Genomic DNA, 12,135 nt, shown 5'->3' with positions numbered 1-12,135 from the left:
CCAATTCTAAATATTTCTCCTGACTGAAGCAAAAAACCCTAAAAAAAAGAAATCCTCCTTGTAACATTATATGCTGCTACTGTTCTTACAGATTTCCCTTGCAAAGTACTAAGAAATGCAATAGATACTTTCCTGGTGAAATATATAAACAGATAAATAAATTACTATAGGCTGAGGACAAGTTAAACATCTGGTAGCCAGCTCAGGCCTGTCAAGCAGGTCAAAGACATTCTGGTCTGGGAAAGATTGATCTGCAGTCACTGATCTGTAGGATGAAGGTAGGAAATACATTTATACATGTTTCCCTTTATACTTTTGTAGAGAGGAAACTCTATCCCCACTATGATTGGAAAAAAAAACCCTCTGCTATATTGGCATTTGATATTTTTAATTTGGAGAAACAAAATACTTCCATAGTATTCACATTACTGGAGTTTTGCATCTATCCAAATCTGTTTCATGACGTTATTTAAACTGCCTTCTGTATATTACTGCCTTAGAGAGCAAAATTATTTTATGAATTGGAATTCATTATTTTCAAAAGCAGCTTCTGTAAGGTGCAACACTCAGACAGAAGAAGCTGTATCCAAGGGGCACCAAGTTCACACAAAAACTATCCAGGTTGTTAGGCATTTCCACAGTCCAAGCATCTGGACAACACACTTAGGACAAAATAGGTGAAAAGGTCCCAGAAGTTCAAGTGCAGGGCTTGGAGCTGCAGTTCACTGATTCAGTTGATGAATTAGTATAATACCTTGGGAAAGTAATTCAGCATTCTCAGTATAAGCCAGACTGATAGCTATTAATATACTCTGTTAATGTATGAGTGGCTTGTTCATATGGGCAATAATGTATGTTGAAAATATCCATGCCATCTGAATCACTATTTATTTATTTGTTTGTTTGTTTATTTTGTCCCCGCCCATCTCCTCCCATCGGGGGACTATGGGCGGTTTACAATAAAATGAATTTTTCCCTTTTAAAATGAAGTATGTTTGTATGTATGTATGTATACATACGTACACACACACATACGTACAATTGTTATCTTGATGAAAACAAATATATAACTTCCTGTGTCATTTAACTTTTCTTCATTTTAAATCTAGACATACCAACTTCCCTCATGGATATCCTAACCATAATATACACTGCCCATATGATAAGGATATGAGTATGAGAAATGCAGAGAAAAACTACTTATTACTAAATGAATAATTTCTCCAGTCAAGTCCTTAACAGTGTGTATTAATCACTATACTGCTCCTGATGAGGAGGAACAGAATAGTACACCTGGACAATTTTTCCAGTGAATTGAGTTTGAATAATAATTTTCATCAATACATAACACTGAAATCAATAAAAGGACAAGCATAGGTGTGTGCATGTGTGTATTTGTATGCTCTTTTGTGCATGCTGTTTTACCATCGCTTTCTTGAAAAAAATCTCCAGGAGAGACCGTTTGTTTTCCATGACAGGCCTTTTGGACAGCTGCCTGAACAAAAAGTGGTTTTTCTAAGCACATTGTTTTCTTTAGCAAGAAAAATTAAAATGAAAAGGAATGCTAATGCAAGAATTCAAGCAAGTGAACTTAATTTTCAGTTTAGAACTAACATATCTAGTGTACAGTATACTGAAGATTTTCTGAGTCTTTTTCACATAACCTTACCAGGGGAAGGCAGGTGTTTACATAATGATTACTCAAATCTTTGGGTCTGAGAACCAAGTCTTACATCCAGGTTTCCTTGATTCACAAGCAAAAGCTATTTGTCTTTTGAAGATACAAGAACTCTGATATGAGCTCTTGTTCTTTTTTGCAGAGAACATCTAAGCATAATATGAGTGGTACAGAAAAAAAAAAACAACTATTTAGGGGTCCTTAATGTTATTAATGTCTATGTGTAAACCAGCAAACAGATTTGAAGCTACTTAATTATATTATAAATTTAGTAAGGGATTTATGTATCTAACCTTCAGCATTATATAAGAATATAATGTGTTGAAACAGCAATACATTAAAAAGTATAGGAAAAATAAAAACATTTCTATCTGATCCAAGGAATAGTAAAAGTTGTCTCACTGAAGAGGAGGGGTATTCCATAAGTAGAGAACCATAAATAAGAAGATCCTCTCTGGCTGCTCCTGGCATTATCTTATCTTTTAAAAAAAAGCCTCCAAAAATTTCCTAAATAATTCATGACACAGGATCAATCTCAACCCATATAAGATTTCAAGGGTAAGCCACAGCACTTATTGCACATTTCAGGAAGATGAAGCACTGACATATTATCATTAAAATGTTTAGTTGTCATAGGCAACCTTACCAGTTGGAACTTCTCTACACTCTTTGATTTTATTTATTTATAAAATGTTTGACTCATGTTTATAGCTTAAACCATTCCACAGCATAAAATAGTTAAAAAAGGAATTTACAGTATGTTTAACACAAAATAACAACTATCTAAAATGCATACTTAAAACTATAAAGCAGCTAAAACACCATAGTAAATTAACAGAACAGAACAGAAAGCAACAGTATACATTTAAACAAAAGTGTAGGTGGACAGATAAGTTATAAGCTGGTTGTGAAAGCTTCCAAGGCTCACTTTCTTAATCTAGTAGGGGCTTCTTATGTTCATAATAATACATAAACAGAATCTCTGAAAGCTCACAGCAAGTGAACATATTCTTTATTAGTAGTGGCACCTCAACTATGGAATGCATTCCCTAGGGAAAGTAACCTGCCACCTACTCTAGTTGTTTCGTCATACATAAAAGTATTTCAGTCTTTCTAGATGTTAACATCTGCTTAGCCTATATTTTTTATTCACTGTTCTTGAACTGCACTGTAACATGTTTCATGGTTTATTCGTACTATTGAAATTTTTATTTGTATGTTTCATACATAATAAATAAATATGCAGGAGACTGAACATATAAGGATTTGGACTCATTCTGTCTGAGAAATAAGAACGTTTTAACATTTCTCCTCTGAAGAATTTAGTTCCATGAATTTATACCACATAAAAAGTAGCGGTCTTCTTACCTCATAACCAAACTGCAGCTCATCTGAGGTCAACATGATGATATCATCATCAATGGCTAACACAGCCTCTGTTTCAATCTCAGCATAGGGGAAGAATCGATTACTCAGTTTGTTCTCTGTGGTTCGTACAACTGTTAATGGAACTCGAACTTTAGGCCAAACCGTTTCTGCAAAATACAAAATCAGAAAGAGTTTATTTGCATTCCTGTGTCTAGCTGAAATTATCATCATAACCTTCTCCAAATCAAGTCCTTTTATTCAGTGCTGGTACTGGGCAGGGACCAGAACTAGGGCTACCATATCTGGGTTGCAAAAAATCTGGACAATCACTAGACAGCAGCAAAGAGATTTTTGCACCTGGATATGGTAGGCCAATAAGGGCAAAATACATTGGATACACCAATGAATTCAAAGTAAGCTGTAAAATGTAAGTGAAATTTCATATTTTTTATGTGATCCATAAGAGCTCAAAGCATTATTGAAGATACAAAAAAAGTGAAAATTCTGTATGTAATTGGTTTTGCTTCATGAATTTAGGGAGACTGAAAACAAGTTCTAGGTTGGAATTTATTTTAGACAAAAATGTGTATAAATCAGGGTGGATTTGACTAGAATCAAATCCATGCTGGTCAAGAAGATTTAATTATTTAAATCAAAATTTATTCACTAGTCAGATTCTGTAATAATTGTTTCTCATAAAACTGCATTCTTATTGCTTGTTATAACCCACATGTACTCTCTGTAGTGCTCAAAGATGTAGATTTCATTTTTACAGATGCAGAGAATCATAAGGTTGAAAGTAACCTTGAGGTCTTCTAGTCCAACCTTTTGCCCAAGGGAGGAATCCTCAGACCAGCCCATCCAAATGATTCTCCAACCTTTGTTTGAAAACCTCCAGTGGTGGAGTACTTGTGACTCCAGGAAGCAGACTGTTCCACTGCTTCATAGCTCTCATGGTCAGGAAATTCCCCGTTATTTTGAGTTTGGATTATTCTCCGTGTAGCTTCCACCCACTGATTCTTCGCTTACCCTTGGACACTATAGAGAATATATCTACCTACTTTTTAGAAGATTCATATAATATTTAGATTTTTTTCAGATTATTTTCCCTTAAAAATAGAGTGATTCTTGATACCAAATAAGCATTTGTGCATATGTATGCATGTGTGTGTGTGTGTGCGCATATGACTGATTAACTGTTGTGGACATTTGGTCATTACTTTTGCCTGATGTGCTAGGAAGGCAGCCAGCTTTTATGATATTACCTCAAAACCTCTGTTCATTTATCTTCTTTGTTTTTATAGATTTAGAGACATATAAGTACCACATTTGCTAATTTATCTCTCAACACTGTATCAGCAAGTAGAATACAATACAATTAGAAGTTATGCTTGTGATTAAAAATGAACATAGCTCAATGTTTGTAATGAAAATTGTAAAGAAAAACAAGTGAAACAAAACCTCTAATTTTATTTAACAAATCTGTCACCACCCAACTCCTCCCACGAGGGACTTCTAATTTTAAAGTTAATCTGAAAAACACAGATTTTTATCTGCTCTGCTTACAGTATACTTTGTATAATTATAGCAAAGTAGCATACTTAATAGGAAACTGTAAAGAATCCTACAAATGTAACTTATAATTTTTCTTCCCAAAAGTTTCTAGATCTGAGGAAATGAAATGAATTCAAAGTTTATAGAAACAGATGCCCAGGTGCTGGATATTGTATTGCTATTATCCAGTTACTATAATGGTTTAACTCCAATAAGATGTTATTCCAGCTGGGACATGTATGGAGGTGGCCCTGGCTTTTAGTGGAAGCAAATCAGGAATAACAACAGAATTCTAAGTACAGCCTAACTAAAAAACTCTCAGACTATGCATTATTAACATGCATGCAACACAAATTCTCTGATATCTAGACCACTGAGGGGATTCATAGGTCAAAAGCAGAACCCTGAACTGATTCCAGAAACATAAAGGAAGCTAATGCAATAGTTGGATAATAGATGTCATGAATTCTAATCAGGGTATCCCCATCAAAATATCTCAGCAGCATTTGAACTGAAGTTTCTAGACAGTCATAAAGAGAGTCCTACACAGAGTAAGATACAATTAATTAAAAATGAAATTTTAACATATGAAAGGAAGTTGTTCTGATTTCAAAATGGCTTAGCCCTTAGTGTGCATATGACTACACAAGTCCTTTGTTAATATAGCAGAGTATCAACAGAGGACAAATGAAGCTATTCTAGAAACCTCTCTCCATCCAAAATATTAACAGCATTCTTCAACAATGAAGGGCATTTCCCTACCCAACTATATCTGAGTTCTTTACTGTCTCAGTTGTATCAGTGGGTATGAGGGGGATGGGGAGCAGAAAGATGTGCTACACAAATTGGTATCTACTTGCATAACACTGATTATAGACTAAATATTCAACAAAAGTCAATACAAGGTGCATCCTACACTGAGCTTAAAGACTAATTTATGGAGCACGGAGCCCTTGCCCCAAATAAGGTTTTCCCTATATGATTTCACTTTCGGATGAAAATGTGAGCACTACTGTAAGTAAAGTCTGCAACTTTATGTGAACCTGGCAGGGCTCACAACTTACCATTATACAAATCTACAACAGAGATATGTAGAACAATCTATGTTTCATCATGAAAGAAATGTTGGCCAAGACAGCATGGGTGGATATCCATGTTTGCTGCTAGGAAAATTATGATTCTATAAGTTACATAGAGTACCCTTAATGAGCATATAACGTTCTGTACGCTTCTGATGTTAGCATCCAAACATAATACTGGAGACAGCTTCCTTAGGAAAACTGTATCATTTTCCAAACCACACTAAAAACTATGTAAAGAAAGTTTACCTTGGAAGAATTTGGAGGGGGTTTTGGCTTGGTGACCAAAAAAAGTAAAAAGTACAGAGTGAGAGGGTTTGGAAATAACATTTCAGCTTCTTACTCCAAGGTGGCCCTTACAAAACTACAAAAATGCTTTTAAAATCTTTTTAGTGAGGTCTTATTCCAATGAGAGGAATATACAATGTTTTGTATATGGAATATAGTGTACTCCCACTGATAGCTACTCCCCCATTTGCTATCCAAAGGAGTAACAATCAGGATGGGGAGTATTGCCAGCACTGGATCACAGAATTACAGATTAGGAAGCAAGCACAGAGGCAATCAAGTCCACCCCCTGCAATATGCCCAAATCTAGATGCAAATACCCCACTGGACGGAATTATATTCCCTGGAAAGACCAGATTTAATGCACAATTTGGCCATTTTCTGGGCTTTCATATGGATTTTTATCAGCTTTGGCTATATGTGGGAAAGGCAAAACTAACCATAGTTATTAATATACTTGTTACACCGAGTTTAGACTACAGTGATGCTACTTCTTGTAAGAGAAGAAGTCTTGTTAAGACTCAGAAGCTCTGCCTGGTACCAGATTCAGCTGCTTATTGCTTAAGTATCCAAGTAGCACCTAACATCTATTCTGAACTGGCTATGTGAGATGGTAGTACATTTTCTGGGTTCACTTAAGAATTCTGGTGGTTATCTTTAAAGACTCAATTTAGGATCAGGTTATTTGAAAAACTACTTACACTTATATGAACTTGCCTGAGCTATGAGAAGCCCAGGATTATGCCTTCTTACAATGTTGCTATCTATTAAGTGGGCATGTGTGTGATGCAAGTAGTTTGATCCTTATGGAACTCTTTCTTCCAATATGTGTGATTAAAACTAACCAAGGAGGAAGCTCAACAATTCTGCTTGTTAATTTGGACAAGTGGAATATAGCATTAAATAAGTGATTCCCTGTAAGAAGGTCAGAAAAAGATTATGAATGGTATCTATTCTGGTTTCACACAAGTACAGTGGCACTTAAAAGTTTGTGAACCCTTTTGAAATATGTAGCTTTGGATTATTTTCCTCAATGATAAATTAACAATTATAATATTTTGACTCATTTGTTTAATTGGGTTCTCTTTATCTAGTTTTAGGATTTTTGTGGAGAACAGATCACATTTTAGGTCATATTTATGCAGAAATGTTAAAAATTCAAAAGGGTTCACAAACTTTTAAGCACCACTGTGTATTCCTGTATGTTATGCACTGCATCTAATACAGAAAATTGTCTGAAATAACTTATCAATGTTAATTCTGTGGGGTCAACCAAGAACAGTATCTATTATATTAACAGTTATTCAAAATGTTACTTATAACTTCAGAGATATAAAATGAAGGGATAATGTTATTGAGGCAACAGCAATTATGAGATGTAAAAGATGTCAGAATTAAGCAATGGTTAAGTAAGGCACATAAAAGGTTAAACATAAACAGTAGGCCACATAAAATGTTCCAACTTTTTAATAGCAACTTTGTGTGGTCTGAGCTTGGAGCAGTAAGCTATATGTTCCAGAATCTGGTTCTGAATTTAGGGCAAAATACAGAGTTTTGAGCATTCTGAGGTACTGTGATTGCCTTATATATTTTGTTGTTGTTTATTCGTTTAGTCGCTTCCGACTCTTCGTGACTTCATGGACCAGCCCACGCCACAGCTTCCTGTTGGTCATCACCACCCCCAGCTCCCCCAGGGACGAGTCCGTCACCTCTAGAATATCATCTATCCATCTTGCCCTTGGTTGGCCCCTCTTCCTTTTGCCTTCCACTTTCCCTAGGATCAGCATCTTCTCCAGGGTGTCATGTCTTCTCATTCTCTGGCCAAAGTATTTCAGTTTTGCCTTTAATATCATTCTCTCAAGTGAGCAGTCTGGCTTTATTTCCTGGAGGATGGACTGGTTAGATCTTCTTGCAGTCCAAGGCACTCTCAGAATTTTCCTCCAACACCATAGTTCAAAAGCATCTATCTTCCTTTGCTCAGCCTTCCTTATGGTCCAGCTCTCGCAGCCATATGTTACTGCTGGGAATACCATGGCTTTAACTATGCGGACCTTTGTTGTCAGTGTGAGCAGTGTCTGCTCTTAACTATTTTATCGAGATTTGTCATTGCTCTTCTCCCAAGGATTAAGCGTCTTCTGATTTCCTGACTGCAGTCAGCATCTGCAGTAATCTTTGCACCTAGAAATACAAAGTCTTTCACTGCTTCTACATTTTCTCCCTCTATTTGCCAGTTATCAATCAGGCTGGTTGCCATAATCTTGGTTTTTTTGAGGTTTAGCTGCAAGCCAGCTCTTGCACTTTCTTCTTTCACCTTCATCATAAGGCTCCTCAGTTCCTCTTCGCTTTCAGCCATCAAAGTGGTATCATCTGCATATCTGAGATTGTTAATGTTTCTTCCAGCGATTTTAACTCCAGCCTTGAATTCCTCAAGCCCAGCTTGTCGCATGATGTGTTCTGCATACAAGTTGAATAGGTAGGGTGAGAGTATACAGCCCTGCCGTACTCCTTTCCCAATCTTAAACCAGTCCGTTGTTCCGTGGTCTGTTCTTACTGTTGCTACTTGGTCATTATACAGATTCTTCAGGAGGCAGACAAGATGACTTGGTATCCCCATACTGCTAAGAACTTGCAACAATTTGTTATGGTCCACACAGTCAAAGGCTTTAGAACAGTCAATAAAAAAAAATTTCTTCAAGGCAAAGAGCCTTAGGGAGTGTATTCACCAATAAAACAGCACAAGTGGGTTGCATCCCTCCTTCCATTGGCTGGAACTAGTTGAGAACAGAGGGAGGGATAGAGTGAGGAAATATGAATATATTGCTGCCTTCCTAGGAAACTTACCACTGTTTTATAATTACTGAAAAGTATTATTAAAAAGCCTTGAGCCACTATTTCAAGAAGAATCTTTTTGCCTTTTGTTTTGTTTTTCACAGGCTGGGATGAATGAATCTATTGTCACTGCCCCTTTGCTCGGCTGTTGTATAGCTATTTGTGTAGGCAGAATGCAAAAACATGCGTAACTGTTTTTATTGTTTTAAAACCTTTTAAAGTATTATTTTAACCACCCTCTTCTCTTACTTTCTGTAGTTTGGGTGGTAGCAATCATCATGGATTACCACTCCATCTATTTTTGTGGTCCTAAGAAGAAAAAGGAAAGATCAAGGAGCTGGTCTCTGTTCCCTATGCAGAACACTCAAAACTTTTTGAATTTTGTTTTTGTCAGAACATAACCCCTTTAAACTATTCCAACCAAATGTTTCAAATGAGATTGTTTTGTTCTCAGTCCAGAATATATTTTTTTATTTCGTGCACATTCTATTAAAGAGTAGGGGAGCATTATGAAGACATTTATATCCACACTGCCTAACTTTCATGAACTTTAAATGATGATGGAAACTACAGGATAAGTTGAAAGAATTCTAATGATATTTATAGCTGCTCCAATATTTCTAAAGCAGACATTTGGACCACATTTTTTTAAAAAAAGACTTACATAGAAAGTTAGAGGTATTCGTATGGAAAACAGCCAACAATTCTTCCTTACATACATACTGAATGTGAGAGTATGTTTCAAACATTTCACAAATACTCTGGAATGAACATTGGAAAGCATGTATCTAGTAAATATATCTAGTAAACGTAACATTCTTGTAAGCTATGTGATACAATCTACATCTAGGCTACAATTAGGGCAGGAAGACCAGATTACTTTTAGACTAGACTACTTTTACTCTAGACTACTCTTGGGCAAGGAGACAAAAAAAGGTGGCTATGAGGTCTCCTTTCACTAGCATATCATTATGCCCCAAAACTGCTGTGGAAATGACTGTGCACAGACTGTCCTCTCTAAGAAAAATGTCCCCAAAGCTTTTTTCATCCTGCTTCCCCTTATCAAAAGTAAATTAACAGGGGAACTTGAATGAAGTAGGATGGAGAAAGCAGAGTGTGTGCCTTGTGATTGTTTCTTCTCAATTCGTTGCTTCAGAGGACCTTAGATGTCTCAGCTTTCTGTTCATACAAGTTGATACCTTTGTTTTCCTTGGAAATCTTGGCACAAATTTTCTAGATTATTTTAGAAAAGTAGACTAGCTAGAAAAAAAATGGATCTACTAGAAACAAAAGAGGCAATAATGAAATGACTAAACTCAGCATTTCCTAACTGATCAATTTCACAAGTTTATAGGAAAGGCAATGACTTAATTTTTTATTATATCTGAAGTACTGCTGCAATTGTTTTAAGACAAGAAGTTTGCAACAGCTTTTCCTTGGATGGGTGGGGGTGGGATGACCTTGTTTTGATCTGGAGGCCAAATTTCATTTCTATTATTGTTGTTGTTGTTGTTGTTGTTGTGTTATTTCCTTCTTTCCTCAAAGGTTTGCAGCGATGTATCCCATGCAAAGAAATGTGTTAAATGAAGTAGAGGCTGAGCATATGCATGCTGCACCTTTTTATTAAAAATAAAATTTGCCACCAATTTTTGACAGTGAAATATGGGAGTGCTTTTGGGGCTGCAAAATGGTGGCTGGAAGGCCACATGTAGCTTGAAGTCTGCCCACACATAACTTATGAATAACTCCAAACCTCTAAGGCTCTTTTAACTGTTTATATCATATCTACTATGGTATTATTTTATTTTATTCAATTTGATGCTGCCCAAATGACTCTGGATGCCTCACAATACACCAGAAAATATAAAAACAACATAATAAGCAGCATATAGGGACGCGGTGGCGCTGCGGGTTAAACCGCTGAGCTGCCGATCGGAAGGTTGGCGGTTTGAAACCGCGCGGCGGGGTGAGCTCCCGTTGCTAGTCCCAGCTCCTGCTCACCTAGCAGTTCGAAAACATGCAAATGTGAGTAGATCAATAGGTACCGCTTCGGCGGGAAGGTAACGGCATTCCGTGTCGTCATGCTGGCCACATGACCCGGAAGTGTCTACGGACAACGCCGGCTCTAAGGCTTAGAAACGGAGATGAGCACCGCCCCCTAGAGTCGGACATGACTGGACTTTACGTCAAGGGAAACCTTTACCTTTACCTTAAGCAGCATATAATAAAACCAAACTAGAAAAGAAACAAGAAAAACAATATGGTAAACCTGACAGACACCCAAGACATCCACCAACATCTAACATCCAGCAGAGGATTCAGCCACCCTAGCTTAAGGGCTGGGAGGACAGCCAGTCTTTATGGCCCTTTGGAACACCAACAGAGTAGGAGCCATCTGGATTTTAGGGGAAACTTCTTTCTAGAGGACAGGTGGGTTCTGATAGATGCCATTGTTTAACAAAAGGAATCAAAGAAACCACTATGTCTGCCCTTAATGGCTGGGCAGAAACCGCAGCAGATAGGCCATACTATGTCATGTAGGGCTTTATAGGTCATAACATGTTTATTTGTTTAGTCGCTTCCAACTGTTTGTGACTTCATGGATCAGTCCACACCAGAGCTTCCTGTCAGTCGTTGCCACATCCAGCTCCCCCAGGGACGAGTCCGTCACCTCTAGAATATCATCTATCCATCTTGCCCTTGGTTGGCCCCTCTTCCTTTTGCCTTCCACTCTCCCTAGCATCAGTATCTTCTCCAGGCTGTCCTGTCTTCTCATTATGTGGCCAAAGTATTTCAGTTTTGCCTTTAATATCATTCCCTCAAGTGAGCAGTCTGGCTTTATTTCCTGGAGTATGGACTGGTTTGATCTTCTTGCAGTCCAAGGCACTCTCAGAATTTTCTTCCAGCACCAAAGTTCAAAAGCATCTATCTTCCTTTGCTCAGCCTTCCTTATGGTCCAGCTCTTGCAGCCATAAGTTACTACAGGGAACATCATTGCTTTAACTACGCAGACCTTTGTTGTCAGTGTGATGTGTCTGCTCTTAACTATTTTACCAAGATTTGTCATTGCTCTTCTCCCAAGGATTAAGCGTCTTCTGATTTCATGGCTGCAGTCAGAGTCTGCAGTAATCTTTGCACCTAGAAATACAAAGTCTGTCACTGCTTCTACATTTTCTCCCTCTATTTGCCAGTTATCAATCAAGCTGGTTGCCATAATCTTGGTTTTTTTGAGGTTGAGCTGCAAGCCAGCTTTTGCACTTTCTTCTTTCACCTTCATCATAAGGCTCCTCAGTTCCTCTTCGCTTTCAGCCATCAAAGTGGTATCATCTGCATATCTGA

The 12,135-nt window shown here is 37.3% G+C and overlaps 1 protein-coding gene across 1 annotated transcript in view; it reads right to left on the bottom strand.

Annotated features, from left to right (window-relative positions):
- EXT2 (exostosin glycosyltransferase 2) overlaps positions 1–12,135 on the bottom strand; it is an 89,827-nt gene that overhangs the window by 11,544 nt on the left and 66,148 nt on the right. Inside the window, exon 10 of the mRNA XM_063289650.1 lies at positions 3,047–3,213. Coding sequence (XP_063145720.1) covers positions 3,047–3,213 — 167 coding nt within the window. The remainder of the gene's footprint in view (positions 1–3,046; positions 3,214–12,135) is intronic.

This window comes from Candoia aspera, chromosome 1 (genome assembly GCF_035149785.1).
Source record: "Candoia aspera isolate rCanAsp1 chromosome 1, rCanAsp1.hap2, whole genome shotgun sequence".
Classification (NCBI taxonomy): domain Eukaryota; kingdom Metazoa; phylum Chordata; class Lepidosauria; order Squamata; family Boidae; genus Candoia; species Candoia aspera.
This window is presented reverse-complemented; position numbering and strand designations above follow the sequence as displayed.